Source organism: Leuresthes tenuis, unplaced genomic scaffold (assembly GCF_036924035.1).
Source record: "Leuresthes tenuis unplaced genomic scaffold, fLeuTen1.0.hap1 SCAF_5, whole genome shotgun sequence".
Classification (NCBI taxonomy): Eukaryota; Metazoa; Chordata; class Actinopteri; order Atheriniformes; family Atherinopsidae; genus Leuresthes; species Leuresthes tenuis.
In genome coordinates, this window is record NW_027325359.1 from 31022213 (window position 1) to 31050209 (window position 27997).

The window sequence follows — 27997 nt, forward strand, 5'->3', positions numbered from 1 at the left end:
TCATAGCAGGAAATGCATAGGTGTGTTAAATATGGCTGCATTCCATTTGGGGGAGAGTCTTGTTTTTAGGTATTCTGCTTTGTTGTCAAAATTTGCTGGGGCACGTAATAATTGTCAACGTAATTGATTTCACCTGTGGTAAGTCTATATTCTATTTGGGATCATGCAGATGAATATGACAATTTGACTGTGAGCAAGTGGCAACACTCTTTGTGAATCTTGTGGCTTTTTATTTCCTTTTTTTAAATGACCTGATGTAATATTTTACATTATGATGATGTATGAAATACATCCTCAGTAAAGCAATGTGATGAGAACACTTCAGGTGAATTACCTGATTTGCTTTTACAGAATGTTTTCTCAACATCTGTAACCTTCAGGGGTCGTTCTATAAAGGGCACAGTGTCAGGGATGATAGTATCCTTCAGGGAACCTTTAGTTCCCTAAATGTTCTCTTGAAATTTCATTATGAATGTAATCTTTAGGGGGTGTTACCTTAAGGTTTCCTTAAAGTATAGTGAAAACTGCAGAACCTTCAGGTTCATATAAATTTCTAGATTGATGTAGTATTACTAATATGGATGTCATTTGTTCGTGGTTGTAATTTTTTAAGTTGTGTTATAACAACAAACTAAAACTGTACATTATTGTAAATTTGACTTGTTCGCAAGTTAAATTAATTCATTTATTTAAAGTCAAAGTACCGAGTGAGATAGAAGTGCAGCTTCAAATCCTGTCCAAATGTTCGTTTAAATGTTCATTGTTAAAATGGATCATAAAAGACCTGAAAAACAGTTTATTTCCTTTTTTCACCGTCTGAAAAAAAAAAGATTACTTCTTTAAGATTAGTGGCCATTTCAACAGTTCAGGCGTCTGTCGAAGGGGGGCGCGAATAAACTCATGCACTAGTCTCGCCGCGTGAGCGCGCCGCGGCGGTGACAGTCGCCATTTTATTTTGAAAATCAAACTGTTCTGGAGCATTGCAACCCTTCCATTTCGTCAAGTTTGTTGTGGGGGACTAGGGATGAAGACCTAAATTACTTTATTGGGAGCACGGTGAGACTTTAAAATATATTTAACTTAAAAACGATCGACAGACTCATACATTAAACATAATCTGTGATTTTTAATACGGACGATTGCCGTTGGTCAGCAACGAAGGGGAGGTCTATTTGCTGAGAAGCAAATGTCATATAGCTCTAATCCACAAAGTAAGAATTCCTCAATTTAACAGTGTTTTCAGTGCAATATAGGAACTTTTCCATAATCGTGATAATCAAGTGGACGCTGAAGACGACATTGACATTAGTTTGGTGTAGGGTTTACGCATTGTTTAAATATCATCAGCGTTGGCAACTATGCTAGCAATTCCATAGAATAGTCGGAGACCAAGGAAACAAGCTAACGTTAACAAGGTTAATGCTATGGTTAGCTAGTTCGATCGTTCAAAACTCGTCGGGAGTACCCACGGCCTTCAAGCTCGTGGCCGAAATTTGCTCTTTGTGGCTCTGTGATTGATCATGTATGTAATTGTATTTTTAGAAATGTGAGAACTTAAAATTGAAATTGGGGTTTCGGTCTCGTGCTCACTTGCTTGAGACGGGCTCATGTAGCTAACATTAGCTTCTCGAATATGCTAATTTACTAGCATTAGCAGTTAGCCTTCAGAGAGTTGGTAATGTTTAACATCTGTCACTCCTCTGTGCAGACCACGGCAAGGCTATACTGGTAACTTGAGATAAGAATATAGATTAAGGGAACATAAAACATATTGTTTTACGATTGTAACGGTTAGAGTCGATGTTGGGTGAAAAATGTAGGGAACATGTTGACTAACGTTAACTTCGTAGCGGTGTTTATCAGCGTCATGGCGGTGGTAGCTACAGTACACAGATAGTTGACCCGCTTGCTACAGGACTGTGGTCCCTGAAAGGTGTATGCAGTTTTATACCTGTTAGTTTATGTTACCTCATATACTATCAGCATATCCGGTGAAATCATGGCTCAATTAAACACCGACTAATAAGTATTGCTTGAAAGTGGTTGGCTGATTTCGTTTGCTAACTAGCGGTAGCTTGTTCTTTGTTCCAGCGAATGTTTTTTAACGGTTGTTTTTTCACATTTTTTGCCAATTTGCTACTCTCAATTCATATGTTGGATGCTGCAATTGTCACGTACTCTGTTAGTGTTTTTGAACGGCGACTAGCACATTTTGGTTCTGTATACCATATAGGAGGGTACTGGTGAGGCCTAGTACTGTCTACTTACATGTAGTTGAGTAACCCTTTACATTATAATAAAAAAAAAACAACTAATTAGCTGTAACTTCGATTGAACATAACTTTGGAATTCATGGGTATGTAAATGACCAAGTTACCAGGACGAAAACTTGTCTTGGTGTACTTTTGGGTCTGTCAAACAAAGCAGGCCTCAAAGCCTGTCAAACTATTTTGTGTTTATGTTGAATTGCTAGAAAGCTACACTGTTAAATTAAGGGTAGCTCAAAACGGTGTCTTTGTCTGTCAGATGACTCATAAATACTTTGTCTTTTCGTTACAGATGCTGAACTTGATTTTAAACTGAAAGACTCTGCAAGCACTGGGAACCACTGGTCGGAACACATATTTGGAAGCCAACACTTGTCACACCTTTTGGGGGGGGGGAGCAGAAGTAACCTATCACTGAAGTGACTAAAGGGGAATAATGGTGATTTTGCGCCGTGCTCGGCCGCCTGCTTCCGCCCCAACCAGCAATGAATCTTGACTCGCTCTCGCTGGCTTTGTCTCAAATCAGCTATCTGGTGGACAATTTAACAAAGAAAAACTACCGAGCCAGCCAGCAAGAAATACAGCATGTGAGTAGTGGCGGCAACCTCAAATAAATTCATTCTTAAAACATCTGTCAGCAATTTCTTTACATGCTTCTACATCAAGCCAGTTAAATTTGCAAATATGTATTCACTTAATCTAGAGTAGAGTAGCATTTTTCTCTCTACACAACTGAATTTCTCTATATTGTCAATGGTTTGGAAATCTGTGGCCCTTTTCACACATCAGTTGATGCTTATTAGTGTATAAAAGTTGTCCTTGTTAACTCACTGTTCCTCTTTGGTAATTCACACTTGCCAGACAGAGGAGACTCGTCCCTGCATCGGTGTGCGCTTACACACGTCAAGCTGGTGTTGAGGAATCAGTTGAGCCACTTCAGCGTTGTTGGTTAGAGCGGTGCGTTTTTCAATGCCGGCTTGCCGTTACGCACGCAACCCGCTTATCCTCTGTTACTACCTCCTATGTTATCTCAGAGGTGAATGAGCGGCGGTGTCGGGAACTGTGCTGGAGTTAGGGCAGTGCTGTGTAACAATTTCTTAATCTTATTTTATGAAATAAGATTTTATTTTATTGCTATGGTTTAGTGTTGTATTAAATTATTAGTTTCTTCTGGAAAGCTGTGCTAGTGTTTCCCTTGTTTTATGCTCACGGCGCTGCCTGGCTTCTGCCTTCTGTTTATGTGAACTAAACTGGTGAGCTGCACACTAGCTCTCAACTTCTATTCACTGTTAACTGCTAACTAAATGGTTTTGTCGTGCTTCTTCTTTTTTTTTTTTTCTTCTAAAAGCACCTATAATCAAATCTAGCAAACTTCTGGAGGACCTGTAGTTTCTTTTTAATGAAGAAAGTTACCAGAACACCTTACAGGTGGATTTTTTTTCCTCATCACCTGTCTGCATTGCTGGGTGGCTCAATCACATTCTGATGTGAGCTGCACTTGTGAACCAACTATCTCTAAGTCATCATTTCATATGTAAAAACAGCTGAAATGAAAGCACAGCTGTTGCTCGCAGTAATTTTGTCGTGTCAGATTTGTAAGGTCAGTTAGTGCTGCTTAATGTGTACTACAGTGGTAGTATTCCATAAAAGACCTTGTTTCAGTATGTCCTTAGCTGAGGTTACAAGTGAGCTGAGCCAGTACTACGCTGTGATGTGAAAATGCTGCAGACCACCAGTTGGTTCGATAAAATGCTCCCCTGTGTCCATGTCAGCGCTGCTGCAGTTCTGAAGTCCTGCACACATTGACACGTTTCCTTGCTCTCTGAAGAAAGAAGTTGTTTGGGAGTTTTAGCTCTCATTTTGCAAATCTGTGGGCAAGTGTTGCAAAACCAAGTGCCATAGTATCAATGGCTCTTTATTTCTCTGCTGATTGGAGGTGAGCTCTGTGGTGCACAGTTATAATCGCCCATTAAAGATTCTCAAATCTCTTGAATTCACTAACTCAAACTAACTTTAACTTCACCATAATGATGATCCTGCCGTGAGAAAACTATCTATATTGGAAGTTGATACGAGTAGTGGAATCATGTTGGGTTGTGCTATACGATAGAAAAACATTTACTTCAGTTACTATCTCTGGCTTGTTGCGTTGTCAAAAAAACCCAACACAGAATGACGTTTTAATGTGATTGTGATAAAATGCATTTTATGGGAACATAAAGGAAAGGAACAAACTGATGTTGGAGGCTGATTGTGGTTGATATCAGGGACAATGCAAATGCTTAAACTAATAGTAAATATTTGTAGAAGAAGCCAAGATATAGTTTTTGTTTGTCTTTTTGTCTAGAAATGCAAATAAATAATTTTTGTTCCATATTGCCTAGCCCTATGTCTGCAGTTAGGAAATCCTGTAAATGTCCCACTATGAAGAAATGATGTAGTCAGCTGGGTGCCTAAAATATCTGATGTCCACTTTTTGTGAAATTCCAGATAGTAAATCGTCACGGTCCTGAGGCAGACAGGCATCTACTACGCTGTCTCTTCTCCCATGTGGATTTCAGTGGCGATGGTAAAAGCAGTGGCAAGGACTTTCACCAGGTAATCTTTGGTCAGAAAAGCATATTTTCAATTTTTCTATGATCTTTGTGTTGATTTTGTTGAGCCAGCTACCAGAAATGAAGTCTGGATATGTTCAGTCTACTTTGTTGTACACTCTCTTAGTTGTTTAAGACTATTTGGAAACTTCTATGCTTCTATGATCTATGCTGAACAGAACTGTGCCCATAAGTCACCGGGTGTTAATGCTTTGTTCTCTGAACTGAAAGCAGTTACTTCCTTTTCATGATTGTTCAGTCAGTTTTTTATCGCTGACTGTTGTTTCATATTGATTTTTGACACGTCTTATCTTGTATTTCACCCGCTTCTCTTCTCTCTCCTTTATTTTTCTCTCTTTTTCTTTTCAACTTGCCCAAGACGCAGTTTCTGATCCAGGAGTGTGTGTCGCTGATATCAAAGCCTAACTTTATCTCTACTCTGTGTTACGCCATTGACAATCCCCTTCACTACCAGAAGGTATGGAGCAGTTTCTTATATTTTGGAGCTCAGGCTTTAACTCGTACAACCATGTATATACAGACATATCAGTGTTTCTCCATATTTCGGCAGGTCAGTTCATGTGTTTTCTGATGCAGCTGTAATCATCTGCTAGTGCTCTGCCAGAAGCTTGCTTCCCTTCCATTAGAACCAAAGCTTGTGACCAGATTCAGATATTTTGGCCTGACCTTTTTAGATGTGTATATTCAACATTGATCCAACATTTTATTTTTTTTTAATGTTTTTTTCTTTACCTGCAGTAATTTAATTGAGTTGTAGTCGACTCGAGTAACAGTAACTCAACACTTTGTTCCAGTTTACTCTGCTACACTGTGGAACATGAAAAGCCAAATTCAAATGTAATTTAAACTAAAAGGACATCACACTGAGGTGAAGTGAAGGGTGCACATAGTATGATGGTATAGTAATAATTATTTGTTCTTAAGCACATCACAGAAACTCCCAAGTGAATCTGTCGATTTCAGTACGGTCTATTTGTAATTTGTATGAAGTTATTTTATTTAATGTGTCTTTCAGAGTTTGAAGCCTTCAGCCCACCTCTTCACTCAACTGAGTAAAGTTCTTAAGCTCAGCAAAGTCCAAGAGGTAAATCAGTTCTGCACTAAGAGCTAGATTTAAAGGGACAATCTGAACTCTTTACTGTGGATTTGACAATTCTGGGAAAAAAATGACTGAACATAAGACACATTAGACCCCATAATTGTTTCATATTTTATTTAATCAATTAATTTCACAGGTGATATTTGGCCTCGCTTTGCTCAACTCCAGCAACGCAGACCTTCGTGGTTTTGGTAAGTGTTCTGTTAGAGCCTACACGTGTTTCAACCTGCTACAAACCTAATCTGAAATCCTGCTCTTAAAGTCTGCCTGTCAGTAACAACTACAAAGTTGTCATAACAATTCCAAATTAATTTGATATGATTCTTGATTTAAGAGTTCCACCCTGTCTGAAATGAACATGCTACTTATTTTTAAAAGCTTTTAAACCGAGGGGCTGTGGTGTAGTGCTGTCACACCCCTCATCAGAGGGTTTGTGTTCAGCTATCTGCAGACGGTTGTACTCCTGGCAGCTGTTAAATGTTGTGGCCATGCTGACAGTATCATGGGTAGCAGTTATTAGATTTGTCACTAATAGGACCTGTGATGAAGGAACATGTTATAATCCAACTTTTTAGAAATCTCCAACGAGCATCAGGGGTAATTACAAAGTGTACGGAAGTGCTGTAACTGATAAAAGAAAATTTAAGGTTTTATGGAATACTTTAAGTGTCAAAGTCTGTGCCTGAAACAGAAACTATGTTGAAGCTTATTTACGTAACTGAGGCATGTAATAAAGTACAGAGGGATTGTTTTAAATCTTAACACGATTATTCATCAATAATGGGTTGATAATTTTCGTTAGTTCGGGCTCGTAGTTGGTTTTCCTGTCAATGCAGACAGTCCCGGAGGGAAGTTACTGGCTGAAGCGGAGTCGTTTAAACTCTTATCGATCTCCGACATCACTGTCTGTGCTCGAGAGGAGACATTTATTAGACTCTGTGCTGTAAACAGAGTTACACATTCATGCTTTGACTAAGATGTGGATCCTCCCAAACTGTCATTGCAGCATAATTGAAAAAACAAACACAAGAACCCTCTTATCCTCCTGATAATGTGGTGATGTTGAGGAGGGGAAAAGGCAGTTTTCTTGATAAAAGAACTTATTATATGAAAACGAGCTTTGTTACCTTGATAACAGAATAATCAACCTGTTATGTCCGTATAATGGCGTCCAAGTCAAAAAGTGCAGCTTCTTTAATGAACAGATTAACCCTGATTAGAATAAACTTAGTTTGGGACAGATGCATTGCCAGTGTTTGTTTAAATAATCTGAACTCTTCATCCAATAGAGATGCAGGAAATGGCATGTTTTTTTAGTATTCGTATAGCCAAGATTTTTGAAGTGTGTCTGTGCTTGTTTTTGTCTCTCAGCTGCGCAGTTCATCAAGCAGAAGCTTCCAGACCTCCTGCGATCATACGTTGACGCAGATCTTGGAGGAAACCAGGAAGGTGGCTTCCAGGACATTGCTATAGAGGTGTTGCACCTGCTGCTCTCCCATCTACTGTTTGGCCAGAAGGGAGCCAGTGGGGTAGGGCAGGAGCAGATTGACGCCTTCCTCAAAACACTTTGCCGAGGTATGAAGGACTTTTGCGGAAATTCTATTGCGACCACCTGAATGTATCGTGAATATCTCCTACTGAAGTTTTGTGGCTTAGTTAGACGAGTTGGATCGAAACTGTATAAATTGTGCATGTGTGCTGGGTTTCAGATTTCCCCCAGGAGCGCTGCCCTGTGGTGCTCGCACCACTGCTGTACCCTGAAAAACGGGACATTCTCATGGACAGGATCCTACCAGACTCGGGGGAGTTAGCTAAAACCATCATGGAGAGTTCTCTTGCAGACTTCATCCAAGAAGTTGGCTATGGCTTCTGTGCCAGGTGACTACTTTGGCACCGTACTAACGGCAAACTGACTTTAACTGTCCCATCTTTGCCCTAATGAGATTTGAGTGATTTAAGATTGTATACAAACACTGAAGATGGTGAATTATATTTGGCTTTGACCCCCGTTTGTTGTGTCATCTGTCCAGTCTGGATGAATGCAGAAACATAATCCTTCAGTATGGAGTTAGAGAGGTGACAGCCAGCCAGGTAGCCAGGGTCCTGGGGATGATGGCTCGAACCCACTCTGGCCTTACTGACGGCATCCCACTTCAGGTAAGCTACTTATCTGGTCAAAAGGCCACAAGATAAGGCATGTCTAAGGGCACATTGGTTATTTGAATTTGTTTTTTCATGATGTGGATTCAATAAAACATTCTGTTTTATTGCAGTTGTAATTTTTTCACAGAGTGAAAGGTCCAAACTTAAGGCTCTTTTCCACGAGTACATACTTGGCTCGACTCGACTCTGTTTTGGTTGTTTTCTATTACAATCGACTACCACTTCAATGTGGGTGGGGTCGTTATAGCAAGGCAGTCCAAAAGTCCTGTGAGGTCATTTGTAATTCGCAAAAATGAAGGACATCGAGGCGATGGTATGCCTGCTGCTCGGTCGGCTTTGCGTGAAGCCATTTACCTCGCTTTCATGACTCGTACAGAGACGTCCCTCCCTGGCCTGTCAGTGGCCTGCAGTCTGTAGATTTTTAGCTTGACTGAGCTCGCTTGGAACCCCGGCTGAAGTACGTGCTAAAAATCCAACTGGTACCAGGTGCTACAACTTAATGGAAAACCCCAAAAGTTGAGTGAGGTAGAGTCAAGTAGGTACGAGTGGAAAAGGGTCTTTAATGGAGTAAAACTGGACCGTTTTAGTTTTATCAACTCAGAACTTGTGGGATTTTCTTTTTGTGCTGCTGGACAGGATAAGAGACAGCAGTTTGATGCAATTTCTACTAATAAAGCATCATTGGTTTTAAAATCTTAGAAAAATACAGCCTGTCCTGTTTTGAGCACGCTGACTTGTGGAGCATCAGAGCTTTATCTTTGTTCTCACCCACAGTCCATCTCAGCTCCAGGAAGTGGTATCTGGAGTGATGGAAAGGACAAGAATGATGGTTCGCAGGCACATACGTGGAACGTCGAGGTTCTCATTGACATTGTCAAAGAAGTGGTAAGTGAACTATCGTTTTTATTAAAATCCCCCTTAACTTTTCCTAAATACTAATTGAATGGTTTCCACACACAGTTTTGTGTGACTAGAATGCAGCAAGTAATTTCAAACTAATTTTTATTGTAACCGATTCAGGATTTCCTCTAAATCTGATGGCATTTTACCTACATTAATTGAACACAATATTTTTCTGTGATTATTAGCCTGATTTATGCAACCTCAACAACTGTTTGATGTAACCAGCATTTTTTACAGAAACTTTACCTGATTTCATCAGTCAATATTACACCAGTACATGGGTTTAAACCCTGCTTCCAAAAACAAAGATACTGGGTCAAAAAGTCAGAAAAAATGACCTAATTGAATGTGAAATGGTATATAAACAAAATGAGTTTGTTGAAAAAAGGAAATTTTGAGTTTGACGCCTGAACCACATTAAAAAAAAAAAAAAAAAAAAAGGTTTCAAGAGCTTGTCGCCAATTTTCTGTAAGTGTTTGTGAACTAAAATGACTAATTTCTGTAATTTGAAAAGGAAGGAAATCCCCATTGTGGGCTGATTATTTCAGCAGCACAATTCAGGCCATCCTGTGTCACACTTTGAGTTTACAATGCTGCACGTTCTCAAAGGATGAAAAGTGGGCCAGTGAAGCAGTGTTGCTGCTGTAATACATGCAGACTGTGACGTGGCCCCCTCATGAATGTGCACTAATACATCCCCATATCGACTAACTGTGAGAGGATATGAAACCTTTTTAACCTGGAGAATGTTCATGACTTCCAAAAAGAAAACTTTAAATTCAGATTGGTCAAACCACAGCTTTCTACTTCAGCTCAGCTCATGTTCAGTGAGTGTTAATCTTATGTTTTTTTATTTTTTACACGCAGTTTGAATTGAATTTGTAGATGCAGAGACGAGCTCTTTTTCTCTACTTTTCTTGAATGTTCCCAGGCCCGTACAGTGTTTTCAGAATCCTGTCTGATTTTTAATGCATTGCTCTCTGAAGGCTGGAAGATCTCAAACATTTAATCGTGATTTTTCTCAACTTGCTCAGTCTTTTAATAATATTTACTGTTGTGATGAAATCTCCTAATTCTTTTGCAGTTTTAGGTTGAGAATCATTCCTAAATTCTTAAACACTTTGCTCACAAAGGTTTAATCTGCCAACCACCTAGAAGTAAACTTTTGAAGTGTGTAACTGACGGTAGAATGTTTTTTTTACCGTGTCCCAGTTTTTTTGTAAAACAGGCTTGTAAAGGTACACAGTGGTTTGTCATGGATGTCACAGTGAATGCTGGAAAAATCCGTGCCTAATGTTTCAATTTTTTTTTTTTCTGTACAACCCAGAATCCCAACCTAAACTTCAAAGAGGTGACGTATGAACTGGACCACCCAGGCTTTATAATCCGGGACAGTAAAGGCCTGCATATCGTGGTGTATGGTATCCAAAGAGGGCTGGGTATGGAGGTGTTCCCCGTTGATCTCATCTATCGACCGTGGAAACATGCTGAGGGACAGGTGACTGACAAATATCTCCCACTTTAGTGTGATGCTTAATGGTGTTAACTGCTAACTTTGAACGGAATTATTGTTCTTAAAAATAAAGTAATTGTGACGTCGTACATTTCTGTGAGGATCTGGTGCAGTATGAGTAATCAAAGTGTGAAGCCTTGCCTTTTCTTTTTAAATGTCTAACCTAACTTCTTTTTTTTTTTTTTTTCCCCAGTTGTCATTCATTCAGCACTCCCTGATGAACCCAGAAGTGTTCTGCTTTGCAGACTACCCTTGTCACAGTGTGGCGATTGACATCCTGAAAGCCCCACCAGAGGATGACAACAGGGAGATTGCCACATGGTATGAAAGCTTTGATGCTTATTTTTTTACGGTATATACGTTTCAGGCTTTATTCTGAAAGTGGAGACATGATTTAGTCTGCTGCCTGTATTGGGTTCTTGAGTCACTCACTTACAGCACTTGAATATCAAAGGAATCCTTGTTGATTTACTCTCCTGAACTCTTCTCAGGAAAAGCCTGGACCTGGTGGAAAGTCTTCTCAGACTCTCTGAGGTTGGGCAGTATGAACAGGTGAAGCAGCTCTTCAGCTTCCCAATCAAACATTGCCCAGACATGTTGGTGTTGGCACTGCTGCAGATCTCCACCTCTTGGCACACATTGCGACATGAGCTCATCTCTACCCTAATGCCCATCTTTTTGGGCAACCACCCCAACTCTGCCATTATTCTGCACTATGCTTGGCATGGACAGGTTGGTGGAGTATTCTAATTCCAGCATGTTTGTCTGTTTTTCGTTCATAATTTAGTAATTAACCTGGATTACACCTCCAACAGGGCCAGTCTCCATCCATTCGTCAGCTAATTATGCATTCTATGGCTGAGTGGTACATGAGAGGGGAGCAGTATGACCAGGCTAAGCTATCTCGCATCCTGGATGTGGCACAGGACTTGAAGGTTTGTTCAAGAACTAGACATACTGTAATCCTGTGGCTTCTTTTTAAAGAAATGATTAAATTAGGATACATTTTAGTAGCTGAAATTAGGCATTCAAATGATGACAAAGGAAGCCAAAACACGTTTGAGTTTGTAGCAATAGCAAAAAACTATTTGAAGAAAGTTACTGAATCTGTTTTATCTCAAATATGTCAACAATTCATCAGTTGTCAGCAGTTAAGTTAAGTCTAATTTCCTCTTTTTTTTTTCTTTTTTTTTCCCTCACCAGTCTCTGTCCATGCTGCTGAATGGTACTCCATTTGCCTTTGTTATTGACCTCGCTGCACTTGCCTCTCGACGTGAATACCTCAAACTTGATAAATGGCTGACTGACAAAATCAGAGAGCATGGGGTAAATCTCAAGATTAAACTATGATTTATTTATCAGTGTTGCGTGTATTCCTGTTTTATTTGACTCTTATTATCCCAACAATATTAATGGATTGTTTAAAAAATCTTTTTATTAGGAACCTTTCATCCAGGCATGCGTGACATTCCTGAAGAGGCGCTGCCCATCAATTATGGGGGGTCTGGCCCCAGACAAGGACCAGCCCAAAAGTGCCCAGCTGCCCCCAGAGACTTTAGCCACCATGCTTGCATGTTTGCAGTCCTGTGCTGGGTGAGAAACTTAACTGCCTGGTCTCACTTGTTGTGTTGTATCATTTTCATTGTTCCAGGCCCATTCAATGATTTGTTTTTTTTTTTTTTTATTCTCAGGAGTGTTTCACAGGAGTTGTCAGAGACCATTCTTACCATGGTTGCCAACTGCAGCAATGTAATGAATAAAGCTCGGCAGCCACCACCAGGAGTAATGCCAAAGGGACGTGCCCCGAGCACCAGCAGCCTGGATGCCATCTCACCTGTACAGGTATGTGAAAACCGCATGATGCAGGCGATTTTTTTTTTATTTTTTATTTTTTTTTAGATATGTTGACATTGTAAATTTGGATTTTCTTAATAGTCCTAAAATTAACTTTTTACACCGTAAATTCCCGCCTAATGAACTTCTCATCCTCGTGCTTTTCTCCAGATGGACCCTTTAACTGGCATGGGTTCCTTGAACCTGGGGGGCACCGCCACCTCGCACACTCAGAGCATGCAGGGCTTCCCGACCTCACTGAGTTCAGCTTTCAGTAATCCCCAGTCCCCAGCAAAGGCCTTCCCCCCTCTTCCCAACCCTAACCCCAGCACGCCGTTTGGTGGTATTGGCAGTCTGACCTCGCAGCTCCCTGGTATGGACTCTGGTACTATGCTGTTTGATTATTTTCATCATTACACGTTCATACTAACTTAAGTCGTACTACATTTTCAGTGCTATTAGTTTTCATTAAAAGGTTACGTTAGGGGTATTAGTTGCAGTTGCATTAAAATGATGTAAATATTATATCAAAGATAAGGATATAAAGATAAGATATTGAAATGTTTTGTAACTTCCAGGTCCCTTGGGCTCGGGTATTAGCTCTGGTATTGGCTCTAGTTTGGGGATGTCATCAGTAAGCACTGATCCTTTTGGAACCAGGAAGATGAGCACACCAGGCTTGAACCCGCCTACCTTTCAGCAGAGTAAGATGAAGGCCTGTAAGTGGTGGTGGTAGTGGTGTGACTGAGAGCCCCGCCCTGCGCTGCTCTGCACTGTATTTCCTCTGCGATGATGATTATGGCTCTGATCTGCAAATTTAATTCTAATGCGCTTAAATGTGCGATATCAATTGGTGTAAACTTTTGATCTCGTCACTCTTGAAGTGACTGAAATTTCTGCCTTGTCTCATATCTGATGTAATCAGAGGAAATACAGATCAGTCTTCCATTCCTTGTCTGCTTATGCTGACAGCCCCACTTCAATGTAATTTGCCTACTTTTCAGGTATCAAAAAGGTCTGACTTGGATCAGTTACTGTCTCTCGATTGTAAACCATCTAAAAAACGTGAATTCCACATCACAGCAAAGAGTTATTTTCTTCTCTGGTCTGATGGAACACATAAACATAGGGGATCTCTTCCGTGTGTTTGGCTTTATTGGCATTTTTTTAAAAGCGTGATAAATCCCTGATCCACATTGAACAGAAGCTGTTTTGAATGGAGAAAGACGCTGGTTAAGTCTTGAGGCCTGAAGCCATTAGAAAAATATTTTGTCTTAATTCTTAAGACACCTTTTTGATGCCTGATTGTATCACTTGACTTCACTGATTTTTATCATTGTTTGAATTGCTTTGCCCATGTGTCACCACTGTTTAATTAAAACCTTAGCCACACAATAATAATGGAGCTTTGCTCTTTCCCAGCTGATCTTTCTCAGGTGTGGCCTGAGGCAAACCAGCACTTTAGCAAGGAGATAGACGACGAAGCAAACAGTTACTTCCAGCGTATCTACAACCACCCACCTCACCCCACGATGTCTGTGGATGAAGTAAGTCATGATAACATGTTTTTGGCAAAATACAAATTCAGTTGTACTGGTAAAATAGTTGGACAGGCTTTAAGTACTGTTGATGCTCCCCTATCCAGGTACTGGAGATGCTTCAGAGGTTCAAGGACTCGACCATCAAGCGGGAACGGGAGGTGTTTAATTGCATGCTTCGGAACTTGTTTGAGGAATACAGATTCTTCCCACAGTATCCAGACAAGGAGCTGCACATCACTGCCTGCCTCTTTGGTGGCATTATTGAGAAGGGCCTCGTCACCTACATGGCACTGGGCCTGGCCCTCCGATATGTTCTTGAAGCCTTACGGAAACCATATGGATCCAAAATGTATTACTTTGGAATCGCTGCCCTAGATAGGTTCAAAAACAGGTACTGAGATTCTTTCTTTGCAAAAATAAGTATAATTATCAGTCATTATTTGTCAAGCTGACATCTTATTTGTAATTCTAGACTTAAGGACTACCCTCAGTATTGCCAACATCTGGCCTCAATTGCTCACTTCTTGCAATTTCCCCACCATTTACAAGAGGTAATCAGGTTTCCTTAATTTATTTTTGTGTTTGTATGTAAAGTGTTTGCCTTACTTTCCGTCTCTGGGGACACCTATCCATACAGATAAAAGTAAATCTTTTGCTCTGCCTCTTCAAATATCCTGTGCGTGCAGTATATCGAGTATGGCCAACAGTCACGGGACCCTCCGGTGAAGATGCAGGGATCCATCACAACACCAGGCAGCCTGGCACTGGCACAAGTTCAAGCCCAGGCCCAGTCACAGCAACCTGGTGGCCTGAAGGCCCCACAGCCAGGCCAACCCAGCACGCTCGTCACCACCACCACAACTACAACTACGGTAGCCAAGACAACCACCATCGCGAGACCAACACCCAGCAGCTTCAAGAAGGATATGCCTGTAGGTTTGATTTGCTGATGACTGTAGCTTTACTATGAGTCTTGTCAGTACTCCTAATTAATTATTTCCATGCTTGTACCTATGTGCAGCCTTCCATAAACACTACCAACATTGACACCCTGCTGGTAGCCACTGACCAAACAGAAAGGATTGTTGAGCCTCCAGAGAATGTCCAGGAGAAGATAGCTTTTATCTTCAATAACCTGTCTCAGTCCAACATGACACAGAAGGTAAAGAGAAATGGATAAAATAATACTTCACCAGAAGAGCCCTGATATTCAGAAATGTTTTTTAAAGCAAAGTTTACTTTATCAGGTTGAAGAGTTGAAAGAGACGGTGAAAGAAGAATTCATGCCATGGGTGTCTCAGTACCTGGTGATGAAGCGTGTCAGCATTGAGCCCAACTTTCACAGTCTTTATTCCAACTTTTTGGACACCCTGAAGAACCCTGAGTTTGTCAAGATGGTTCTCAATGAAACTTACAGGAATATCAAGGTAAGATTTGGGCTGCAAAGATGGTAACTTTACACTTTGAAGACTTGAAAATTGTAAGCATTCATCCCAAATCTTGTTTGATACCTGCTGTAATTTTGTTATCTTTAATATCAGCCTGTGCCAAACTTGCCAAGTGTAAAATATATTGTACTTTTTCACATATGAGGCATCAAGCAGCTGGCCAGTCTGCCAGAACAACTGCACGTCTTCTGAACTCACATTATCATGCTAGATAAATTCATATTTATGTGTTCCTACGTACCAAATTGAAGTACTGCTGGAAAAACAATAAGAATTGGTAAAAAAAAAAAAATAAATAAAAAAATTGCTCATATTTTTCTTAAAGGTGCTTCTGACCTCGGACAAGGCAGCTGCTAATTTCTCTGATCGCTCCCTGCTGAAGAACCTGGGCCACTGGTTGGGCATGATTACACTAGCCAAAAACAAGCCTATCCTTTATACAGTAAGATTCTTTTTTTAAGTTTGTTGGTTCTGTTGTAAAATGATGCTGTGGCCCTTCTGTTTTAGTTAGCTGAATACTTTTTTTGTCCTACCCCACAGGATCTGGAACTCAAATCTCTGTTACTGGAAGCCTATGTGAAAGGCCAGCAGGAGCTCCTTTATGTGGTTCCCTTTGTGGCCAAAGTTTTGGAGTCCAGTCTGCGAAGCATGGTAAGGATCATAAGCCCAGATTGACTTTACACTCGTATTACTGCACACATTAGAATAACCCATGGTTCTCTCCGGAATACACAGATAGCTGTGTGTTAATAATTGTGTGTTTCTTCAATGCTTTAGGTTTTCAGGCCTCAGAATCCTTGGACCATGGCCATCATGAATGTTCTGGCTGAGCTGCATCAGGAGCACGATCTCAAAGTAATAGATTACTCTGTCACGTAATCACTTAAGAGTCCGTGTTTGTAGATGTGAGGTGCAGCTCACCTCGTAGACTGCTTTTTCCTCAACTGTTATGATTATTAGAGTTTATGGATTTGAACACATTTCAGCCATATTGGAGCTTACTAATTTTGATTTATCAATGACTTCACAGGACAAAATGAAATATTATACATCTGGACAAATAATCACTGTCATTCTTGTCTTGGTTATTGCAGTTGAACTTAAAGTTTGAGATTGAAGTTCTGTGTAAGAACTTGTCTCTGGACATCAATGATCTGAAACCAGGAAACCTGCTGAAGGACAAGGAGAAGCTGAAGAGCCTGGAGGAGCAGCTGTCTGCACCAAAGAAGGAGGCAAAGCCACCAGAGGAGATGCTTCCAGTTTCTACCACAGGTTGATACTTCTCATTAAGTTGTTTTCTTCTTTTTTTCTCTGTTTTGAACCATGGTTGGATTTGTTTTTCATGTGAGAACAAAACTGCAACTTGTCCCTCTTAAAACTATTGAAGAAATGAAACTCCTTTTAATATTCATTGTATTTTATACTGAATGTTAATTTAATCATTTCGCACAACAGAATCCTGAAAATGTGACTATTGAAATATAGAATGTCGCTATCACTCTTTAAAAAGCTTTGTTTTATGTGTTTCCTTCTTGTTGATGTTGGCTTTTCAATCAGGTTTTCTTGTGATTTTAATCAAATTAGCATTTTATGACCAACAGGAGACTTCGTTCCATTTGCAGCTCCTCCCTCAACCCCAGCAACTACCACCACCACCTGCACAACCACCGGCCCCCCCACCCCACAGTTCAGTTACCATGACATCAATGTGTATGCCTTGGCAGGCCTGGCTCCACACATCAATATAAATGTCACTGTAAGTATAAGCTAATTCATGGTTTTGGTGTCAGGGGGCAGACGAGCACATGCACATAAAGGCATTCCACGCATCCACACAAGTCGGCACAATTGTTGCAAGAAAAAGATGCCTTTTGTTAGCGAGTTCAACTGTTTCACATGTTCAAAGATGTTTAATACAGTTTGAACATTATAAGATTCATATTGCAAAGAAAATCCAGTGTCCAGTTTACTCATCTGTGGCGTGTGCAGACTGCTCATGTGTTACTCAGTTTCCAACGACTTTAAGATGATGAATAAATAATTTGAGCACACCGATGAATACTTTTGTCCTCTTAAAAGACACAGGATCATGCATTCTCAGTTAAACGTGTATTTATTTTACTGTTTTTCTTTGGCTTTTACTGCAACATTTCTCTCATGCCTCTTTCCATCTTGTTAGATCCCTCTGCTGCAGGCTCATCCACAGTTGAAACAATGTGTTCGGCAGTCAGTGGAGCGGGCGGTCCAGGAGCTTGTGCACCCTGTGGTTGACCGCTCTATCAAAATAGCGATGACAACCTGCGAGCAGATCATCAGGAAGGACTTTGCCCTGGATTCGGAGGAGTCCCGCATGCGCGTGGCTGCCCACCACATGATGAGGAACCTGACTGCTGGCATGGCTATGATCACATGCCGCGAGCCCCTGCTCATGAGCATCGCCACCAATCTGAAAAACAGCTTCGCTGCTGCACTCAGGGTAAATTTAAAGCCTAAACAAGGGCTTTTATCCCAAGTACATGAAAACAACTCTCTCCTTACACACCCTCCCTTTACACAGTTTCTTCTTGGTAGAATGCATTGATCCTCATTTTGTAATTTACTGTTCCATCTCTCAGGCACCAACCCCCCAGCAAAGGGAAATGATGGAAGAGGCTGCAGCCAGGATTGCTCAAGACAACTGTGAATTAGCCTGCTGCTTTATCCAGAAAACTGCTGTGGAAAAGGCTGGCCCTGAAATGGATAAGAGACTAGCCACGGTGAGCTTTTTAAATCGACTATCTCAGCTGCCCAAACTTTTTGTATGAGACGAGCTGAACATTGACAAGCATTTTGAATGATCTGTATTGTGGACAAGTTTTTTTTAATTAATTTTTTTTTATTTGCTGATATAGATTTATTTGATCACATAGTTAGACTCCTGGTGTGAATTGTGGGCTTTAAGACATCAAAACTATAATTTTCCCTTTACTTGCTTCAATGTTTTTGTTTATTTTGCATGTCACTAATAAATAACTCCCTCTGGCCTCTACTCAAGGAGTTTGAGCTGAGGAAACACGCACGCCAAGAGGGACGTCGCTATTGTGATCCCGTTGTCTTGACTTACCAGGCTGAGCGTATGCCGGAGCAGATCAGACTCAAGGTAAGATCACGGTAATATTAAGAAATGTAAATGGCAACAAAAAGAACACTTGCTGTGTTGCTTTTGTCAGTGCAAATCTACAATATGTACAAAAGGAAATCTATTCGGAGGAACAGTCTGGGGAATTTCATACATGTAGCATAACAAAATGCTTGTATGTGTGCAGGTGGGAGGAGTGGACCCCAAGCAGCTGGCTGTTTATGAGGAGTTTGCAAGGAACATTCCAGGTTTTTTACCAAGCAATGATCTTTCCCAACCCACCGGCTTCTTGGCTCAGCCCATGAAAGTGAGTTTATTTTCTGTGACAACAGTCCTCATATCCAGGATAAGAGAAACTCGGACAGAAAACTGTTCACTAAATGCTCACGGTTGTTATGCCATGAATTTGTTTTACGATGTTTATCTGAGACTTGGATTCCATCTCTTTATCTTAGCAACAAGCATGGGCCACTGATGATGTGGCTCAGATCTATGATAAGTGTATGGCAGACTTGGAGCAGCATCTTCATGCCATCTCTCCAGCCCTTGCCATGAATCCTCTGACTCAGGCCCTGCGGACCTTACTGGAAGCTGTGGCTTTAGCTCGAAACTCCAGGGATGGCATTGCTGCACTCGGCCTCCTGCAGAAGGTAGCGCACTTAATTTTCACGGGTATCTGTCAGATTGCTGTATCCTCCAAGTTCGTCGCCCCCGTTTACACATCTGCACAGATGGAAATTTTGTTCTCGGGGGAAACTGCACGAGTTAATGTGCGACTGAGTTGCTCTCTGTTCTTCCAGGCTGTTGAAGGTCTTCTGGATGCTACAAGTGGGGCTGATGCTGACTTGCTGCTTCGCTACAGGGAGTGCCACCTGCTGGTGCTGAAAGCCCTGCAGGATGGACGTGCCTATGGGCCACAGTGGTGCAACAAGCAGATCACCAGGCGAGTAGAAAAAATGAAATATCCTGCACTCTTTAACTCTTAACATTTTAACATCGCCTACTGAAGCTGGTGGAATGTTGTAAATGTGAACAGTTAATTGATTTTATCTGAATTACACTGTGCTGGACGTAGTTTGTGTGTAACTTTCTTACTGTGTTTCAAGGTGTCTGATTGAATGCCGTGATGAATACAAATACAACGTAGAAGCAGTGGAACTTCTGATCAGAAACCATCTAGTTAATATGCAGCAGTATGACGTGCACCTGGCACAGGTAATATGTTCTGCTTAGTTGTTTACTGTTTTTTGGTGTCTCGTGTTTAGTAGTTCTTTCCTATTCCGTAGTGATACTTTAGATATTTGTAATACCAAACATAACCTTGGTGTACTTCCTCAGTTTTTGCTGCACATTGCCTATACAAGTCTGCTCAGGTACTATTTGATCTGTTACTCATGAAGCTGTTTTTGTTTCCTTTCAGTCAATGGAAAATGGGTTGCACTACATGGCGGTTGCATTTGCCATGCAGTTGGTGAAGCTGTTGCTGGTGGATGAACGCAGCGTGAGCCACGTCACTGAAGCTGACCTCTTCCAAACAATCGAGGCTTTAATGAGAATCTGTGCACACTCCAGAGCCAACGCACCAGAGGGGTAAAGAAGCACAACAGTATTTATACACACACACCACACCAGGGAGCAAATTTACACTTCACAGGAACTAGTTTAAAGTTCAGTTCACATTGATTTAAATTGAACTAGTTCATGTTCATAGTTCACAAATTCTTAATGAAGTCCCAAAATGAACTAATTCATGTTTTATCTCTTTTTTTGTGACCAACTCTAATTTACCTTCTTCAGTGCTCTGAAGTGTAGGAACATAGGCCGTTCAGGCATCTAAGCAAACACGCGTGCATATCTGTGTTTATCTACTTTATTTTTAATTATCAAGATATTAAAAATCAAAGAAAAACGTTTTTAGTGCACAATCTGCTTTATTTGATGATTTTCACACAATAATGAAAGCAGAGGCTCAGTGACAAATACATCTAAGGTAGGCTAAGGTAACTCCAGCAGAGGACGGGGGGGGGTGCATCTTCAAAACATCCAGAAACAACAACAAGCCATATACCAAAGAGGAACTGGGAAAACGGAGCAGCAGCTGTGTGAAAATCTGGTGTAGGAACACCACAACAGATAAGATCGTACCGGGTGACAGCACATGACCCAAGTGAGGACAGTTGGTGAACACACAGCTGCCTGCGTCAAAGCAAAAGTTCAACTTATATTACGGGTGTTCTCCGACTTTCTTCTGCACAGAGTTGCATCTTTCGGATTCAGCTGGCAGGTTTCACTTATTTCTTTCACTCCGTTATTGCGGTCTTCTGAAACCTTCACACCACTTTTTGTCACTTTCTGTCTGCTGTGTTGCAGCGTAGTTCTGCACAGGTCTATAACTACTTCTGTTTAATTTTCTAATGGAGTTGAATTGGTTCTATTTTTGGTTTTCATGCCTGATTACTAGAGCAGAAATAATCTGGGGCTTCTGCCAGAATGTGCACCTGCAGCGTGCGTGCAGGCATAATTTAGCATGACACCTTCACAAGAATGTTGTTCAGTGCCACAAGAAAGAGCAACTCCCGTCATGTTTGCCATGTTTGTTAAGTTTAGAAGTCCTAACACCACTCATTAAAGCACTAATTTTAATGCGTTCATGTACAAAACTTGCTGTAAGAAGCTATTTTTTTATTTATTCAGTTTTTAAAGTCTTTGTGGTGCTTGTCACACAAGAAATACACAAAATGTCCTTTTTGGGAGCTAATTATCACTCCTTTTAAACAATATTCTATCCCCTCTTCAGCAGCTTTTCACTAAATCTTCCAGAGAAGAATGTCTATAAATGCATTTGGTTTCTGATGTGGTCAGTTAGCGCATCTTAGCTCAATCAAACGAACCTTGAGTCATCATACTGATGGTAGCAGTATTTTGGACTGCAAGTCTAAAGTGACGAGGTCGTATGATTGTCCGTATAACTGAACCATCAATCGTGCTCTGTGTGGTGCTCTCGCAACTCGCTGTATTCTCTGATTTACCTTTTACTCCATTCTTGCTTTTCAACAGTGCCGACAGGTAGATTTTTCTGCCACTTGAGTTGGTCCACAAATTGACTTTATATGCGTAAAACCCTGTTAGTTGCAGCAAAACTGACTCTGTGCTCATCTCCTCACCTCTAGACTTCCCCAACTGATGGATGTTGTTCGCTCAAACTACGAAGCCATGATGGACCGGGCCCATGGTGGACCCAACTTCATGATGCACTCTGGGATTTCACAGGCTTCAGAATATGATGATCCCCCAGGTCTGAGAGAGAAGGCGGAGTACCTCCTGAGGGAATGGGTCAACCTGTATCACTCAGCTGCTGCTGGAAGGGACAGCACAAAGGCTTTCTCTGCCTTTGTTGGCCAGGTTAACACCCAGTTATCTTTTAAGTCGCATGCAAATGACACACAGTGATGAGTAATGATGTTCCTCGTGTCTCTGGTTCACCAGTTTATGCTTTTCCTCTCCAGATGCACCAGCAGGGTATCTTGAAGACGGATGACCTGATCACGCGCTTCTTCCGACTGTGCACAGAAATGTGTGTGGAGATCAGCTACCGGGCTCAGGCTGAACAACAGCACAACCCAGCCGCCAGCGCTGCCATCATCAGAGCAAAGTGTTACCACAACCTCGACGCCTTTGTGAGGCTCATAGCCCTACTGGTGAAACACTCTGGAGAGGCCACCAATACAGTGACCAAAATCAACCTCCTCAACAAGGTACAGCAACAGTCAAATATAGCCTGATATCGGGTCAAAGATGAGTGATGGAATTCCTACCAGCCTTTAACAGAACAAGTTTGTTGTAGTCTGATCATGGTTCTACTGTTTGTAACATGTCAACAGCTCCTAAGTTGAACAAAAAAGCTGTGATTGGTCAAGCTACCCTGGTTAACTTGATTTGTATTGACCACACATTGTCCTTACAGGTGCTGGGTATTGTAGTTGGTGTTCTGATCCAGGATCATGATGTTCGTCAGACAGAATTCCAGCAGCTGCCGTACCACCGCATTTTCATCATGCTGCTGTTGGAGCTCAATGCCCCCGAACATGTCCTCGAGACCATTAACTTCCAGACACTTACTGCCTTCTGGTAGGATGTCACATAATCTCCTCCAGCCTGAGGGCTGCTATCAGTTGGTAGACTAAAGCCTCAGATGCTGCTGAAGAGGATTTAAATATTTGTCCTTCTCACTTTGTGCTTTTATCTGCAGCAATACCTTCCACATTCTGAGGCCCACCAAAGCACCTGGATTCGTGTACGCCTGGCTGGAGCTCATCTCCCATCGCATCTTTATTGCCAGGATGCTAGCACACACGCCCCAGCAGAAGGTAAAGGCGACCACTTCATTGTCACGCACTTGTTATTTAATGCCCATGAACGTATTTGTGAATTTCTGTATGAATGGACTGATGTTGTCTTCCAGGGTTGGCCCATGTACGCGCAGCTGTTGATTGATCTCTTCAAGTACCTTGCCCCCTTCCTGAGGAATGTAGAGCTCAACAAACCTATGCAAATCCTCTACAAGGTGCGCTTCGTGGTATTTCTGTTTCTTGTTTAAATAGGTTTCTATGAAACCTTGACACTTCTTGAAGTGAAGCATAAAAACGAGTGCTTATACTCCTTAGTTGAGGCCTTAATGTTAGCTGATCTTTGTTTCTCCGTTTGTTCTTGCTGGTTGTTTAGGGCACATTGCGGGTGCTCCTGGTTCTGCTCCACGACTTCCCAGAGTTCCTGTGTGATTACCATTATGGCTTCTGTGATGTTATCCCGCCCAACTGCATCCAGCTCCGTAACCTTATCCTCAGTGCCTTTCCACGCAACATGAGGCTTCCTGACCCCTTTACACCCAATCTGAAGGTATACGGACAGAGAATTGTGGGGGCTCCACAGTTCCCACTGCTCCGTTTTAATGACTTGCACATTTCGTGTTAATTTGTGTAAGAATCCTAACGGGTGATATGACTATTGTAGGTGGACATGCTGAGTGAGATCAACATCGCTCCTCGCATCCTCACCAACTTCACAGGTGTAATGCCGTCCCAGTTCAAGAAGGATCTGGACTCGTATCTGAAGACCCGCTCACCTGTCACTTTCCTATCTGAGCTGCGCAGTAACCTGCAGGTACGATCAGAGTCCATCCTCTTTTCACTGTGGAGTTTTAGTTATAAAGATAAAGGCAATCTCATTTTTTCTTAATATTTGCCACAGGTGTCAAATGAACCAGGAAACCGTTACAACATCCAGCTGATCAATGCATTGGTGTTGTATGTGGGCACACAGGCCATCGCTCACATCCACAGCAAGGGTAGCACCCCCTCCATGAGCACCATCACCCACTCTGCACACATGGACATCTTCCAGAACCTTGCTGTGGACCTGGACACTGAGGGTAAAGAAGCAGGATGATAAAGATCTAAAAGAAAGAACATTTTGTGTAATTACATAATGTAACTCGGGTGTTGAGCCAACATCTTATGTCGTGTATAAACTAAAGGTGCTTCGATCGATTACGCACCAATCATTGTCCGCTGATTTTCACCCTAGATAATTTGATTTGGTCAATTGTTTTCTTTTTAAATGGAGAGTGGAGCTGCACTGTCTGAAGCACATCCTATGTGAGGGCCACATGATTACTCTGAACTGGAATTTAGTCCAATAACTTATTTGTTTTGAGCTGCTGAGGCTTTTTATCCGGATCAGATCTCAAAACCATCTGAAACAAATTCAGACACAAAAATCCAACACAAGCAGCAGGCAGTTGTCCAACAACAAAGTAACTTCACTGATAACTCACAAGAGCGGACTTCAAGTCCATGTTACCGTTGGGTAACAATATGGGTTCCACATGAGTTGGTCCGTAATAAACAAGCGAGACGTCGGGGTGCAGCCTGAATCTCGAGACAGGCATTAACATAGAGTAACAAACACGTGGCTAATTAGCATATAGACACAGTCTGCATTACATGTCATTGATCATTACCACACAGCTCTAATTTGCACTCCTTTTATGAAACGACTGCAACTCACAGAACAGAGTGAATCAGCTGGACATAGAGTACCATAAAGGGATCAGAGGGAAGACACGGTAACATGTTTCTAGAGTAACATCCCAGGGTCTGAAACTGCCACCGAGTGCCCGGGAGCTGTGATACCGCAGTTGGCAGCTTTGGTTTCCAGCCCTGCACCATATGGTTTGTTTTTAGGACATTTTCGTTGGCTTTGGATGGCGTCTTTGTGGCCTCTTCAACATGACAACAAATACTTGTTTTGCTGTACATGTGCAGGGCTCACATGGAGGTTTGTTTTTATGACAGAGGTGTTACATCCCACACCTGTAGGGGGAGCAAATAAAAATCTGTCAGTGTGATGTTGGCAAAATCTTATTTAAAAAAGAAAAAATAGAACATTAGGAAATAATGTTACATTATAAATCAAATACACTTTGTGTATTTTTCTGCAGTCAGTGATTGGCCCAAAAAGTTCAGGTCGGAGCACCTTTACTTTAGAGTTGGACAGTTCTTGTGTATCTCTCGGTTCAGATTCTGTCGAGATAAATGAGAAAAGCGTGTGGAAACCTTGATGCTGCGTCTTTGTGGGCAGCTCAGGACCAGATTTAGATGTTCAGCTTGGGCAGCAAAGCAGAGCACTGATCAGGTTTTTTCTCTCGTCTTTCCAGGGCGTTACTTGTTCCTGAATGCAATCGCCAATCAGCTGCGCTACCCAAATAGCCACACTCACTATTTCAGCTGCACCATGCTCTACCTGTTTGCTGAGGCCAACACTGAGGCCATCCAGGAGCAGATCACCAGGTGAGGCGGTCCGTCCTGAGTCTGGAGGCTCGTGAATTTTAAGTAGTGATTTAAAGTTCTGTCGGTGAAACTCTTTTTCTTCTTCTTCCAGAGTTCTGCTGGAGAGGCTGATTGTGAACAGGCCTCACCCGTGGGGTCTTCTCATCACCTTCATTGAGCTGATCAAGAATCCTGCCTTCAAGTTCTGGAGTCACGACTTTGTGCACTGTGCCCCTGAGATTGAAAAGTAGGTCCCCTGTGCGGCTGCAGCTTAACAGGCGATGCATTAAAGTCACTGTTCTGAGCTCCTTTAACGTCTCAGCCCTGTCGTCTGTCTCCAGGCTGTTCCAGTCCGTAGCCCAGTGCTGCATGGGGCAGAAGCAGGCCCAGCAGGTGATGGAGGGCACCGGCGCCAGCTAGCCTGTGCACCAGCCAGCTCATAACTGCTGGGAGAGATGCCGTGGCCTTGACCCGCCCCGCCCCCACCAAACATACACACACCTCCCACTTTACTGTTGGCACTGGATAAACTGGCTACCGCAGGATACCATTTCAAACGTGGATGTGGAAGGACTACTGCTCACGGATCTGAAGAGTTAGATTTTCGTTTTTTTCCCCTCCGGGGTGGAGTTGAGACGGAGAGAATGGATTGGGACATGTTGTTTAATATACTTATTTTGATGCTTTTTATGTAAATATTGAAAAAAAAAAAGGGAGGCAGGGAAGTAGACAAACAGATCGCAATGTTCATGTCAAATAAAATGTATCCTGACATGTAAAGACACCGAAACATATTTTCACTCACTACCAAAGTCCTTGGTTGCTTCCCTCCCACACAAAACCTCTTTTCTGACTTTTACTTTTGCTTTCAGAGGCTGAAATGGTTGATTGAAGAAGAGAAAAAAAGAAAAAAAAAAAAGAAAACTGCCTGCTACTTTCATTTGATTCCTGTTTTTCCTTTTTCTTTTTTTATTTTCCTGAGTGGGACTGAACGTTGTTGTAAAGACTCCCAGGTGCGGTGGGGGTCTGCTCCTGGTGTGTTGGTGGAGACGGTTTGCTGATGGTTTGTCAGTATGAAACCGGCTCTTTGAGGTCTCTCCCTGGCATTTGTAAAATTGTGCAAAGTGATGGTAACATCGTAACTTGACAATTTGTATAAAGATCCAAATTGAAGAACAATAGAAGGACCAATACAGCCCATTTTGTAACATTTTGAATGTTTTGTAAATGTATTGGTCCGTGTGTTGTATTTTGTAGTCCTTTCTAGTTTGCCTTTAGTTCTTGCTACTTAACTGCAGTATGCATACATACAGGAAATAAAGCATTCAAACTGCAATCATGTGTTTTCTTTCAGGAGTAGGTGATAAAACGCCAGGTAGTTTTCTTTAGGTCCTGCTTCATCGGAGGGATTCCTTCGCTGGCTCAGTCCCACTATGTTGGAGGAAAATGTTTTAACTAGTTCTGTGCAGTTTGACCGTCTTTGACACAACAACTACCGTGACTTTTATCAGAAATGAATTTGTTTCTCTTTAAGCAGCTTCAGTGCCCAGTTTCAGTTTACAGTACAAACATGAGCAGACTCATTGGTGACGGTTTTAAGCTCATCTGATTCATCACTTTTTCTTTTAACATTTTCTGATTCTTTTGGAAAACCCTGTCATTAGTTACTTTCCAAATTGGCAGCAATTGAAGACCAAGTTTAATGTGAATTTTGAGTAATATGTCTTATTTTACCTTAATGTTTTTAATAGTAAATGGGCTGTGCTTGTATAGGGCTTTTCTAGTCAATGTGACCACTCGGAGCGCTTTCACTCTACATGTCACAGTGCTTTTTGTTCTAATCATTCACACATGCTTCAGTCGGCAGCGTGGGGTTCACACTTCCACATGTGGTCCTAACCCCACCAACCCTCCGACTGTTCTTCTCCTGAGCTCCAGCTGTTTATCAACAGCCACTCTCACTCCTTATATTTACACACACTGATAAATTAACCTTTTTAAAGAACAAGAGGTGAGGAATGGACAGTTGCAACAGTGTCGAGTAAACTAAGCTTTTATATATAACAAAAAAGAAATAGGAAAAGTTTTTATTGGAAACGTAAAATAAATCTGACTGACGTGCCACTGCTTCCCAAGTTAAGACTCAAAAATGTTCAAAAGGACTCTTTATAACCATTTTTTTTCTTTTGCAGAATACTTAAATCTGACAACTATGTATTGGCCAACTTTACCCTACTTTTAACTACTAACTAAACGGTATTCTAGATGTTGAAACTGGTAGCTTACCCTCACAGGGTTCCCAGAGAGACCCTGAAAAGAAGGGTCCACTTAGCACTAGTTGCAATCTGCAAACAACATCTCAGAGATGCACCACGAAAAGATTTTAGATATATTTTTCTTAGAGAAATATCCTAATTTTTTGTCTGAAATGTTGACAGGTTGCAGTTTTGTTTTCGTTGTATTTTTTTATTTTTAATGAATTGCTTTGTTTTTTGTTTCATTGTATTTTAATTCACAACTAAAAGAAACCAGATAATGTCACTTATAGAAATGATGACTTGTTGAAAATGTACACATTTGTACCATTATTGGCTTGTTAATAACTGTCAATATAATATTATTAACTATTGTACTTCTAGTTAACTGTCAAAGGGCAGGGATGACAGTCTT

At 41.4% G+C, this 27997-nt stretch overlaps 1 protein-coding gene across 7 annotated transcripts; it reads left to right on the forward strand.

Annotated features, from left to right (window-relative positions):
- Positions 1–914: 914 nt before the first annotated feature.
- cnot1 (CCR4-NOT transcription complex, subunit 1) lies at positions 915–26663 on the forward strand. 7 transcript variants are annotated; one of them, XM_072386649.1, is made up of 49 exons: positions 915–1056; positions 2560–2854; positions 4758–4865; positions 5241–5339; positions 5898–5966; positions 6118–6172; positions 7353–7556; positions 7691–7859; positions 8012–8138; positions 8919–9029; positions 10375–10545; positions 10754–10881; positions 11052–11292; positions 11376–11495; positions 11764–11886; positions 12002–12153; positions 12252–12402; positions 12565–12778; positions 12972–13097; positions 13816–13940; positions 14039–14325; positions 14407–14485; positions 14621–14866; positions 14956–15096; positions 15182–15361; positions 15708–15824; positions 15923–16033; positions 16160–16237; positions 16477–16654; positions 16984–17138; positions 17562–17858; positions 17998–18138; positions 18417–18521; positions 18688–18807; positions 18956–19150; positions 19301–19443; positions 19607–19715; positions 19921–20090; positions 21671–21902; positions 22007–22255; positions 22465–22628; positions 22750–22867; positions 22963–23064; positions 23223–23396; positions 23511–23660; positions 23748–23928; positions 25216–25348; positions 25440–25574; positions 25669–26663. In XM_072386649.1, exons 2-49 carry the CDS (start codon positions 2753–2755, stop codon positions 25745–25747), a joined length of 7164 nt encoding a protein of 2387 aa, XP_072242750.1. In that variant the 5' UTR covers positions 915–1056; positions 2560–2752; the 3' UTR covers positions 25748–26663. The 7 variants fall into 7 exon arrangements, with proteins under 7 accessions (XP_072242750.1, XP_072242747.1, XP_072242752.1 ...); XM_072386646.1 differs by having other exon boundaries at positions 14407–14484; positions 14611–14866; XM_072386651.1 differs by having other exon boundaries at positions 12565–12766.
- The last annotated feature ends 1334 nt before the right edge of the window (positions 26664–27997 follow it).

Bases quoted from the DNA above. Each gene is read 5' to 3' on its own strand.
- cnot1 (XM_072386646.1), top strand. From the start codon at position 2,753: ATGAATCTTGACTCGCTCTCGCTGGCTTTGTCTCAAATCAGCTATCTG. The intron at 15,362-15,707 runs GTAAGATTTGGG...TTTTTCTTAAAG, and splicing joins AAACTTACAGGAATATCAAG to GTGCTTCTGACCTCGGACAA. The intron at 25,349-25,439 runs GTGAGGCGGTCC...TTCTTCTTCCAG, and splicing joins ATCCAGGAGCAGATCACCAG to AGTTCTGCTGGAGAGGCTGA.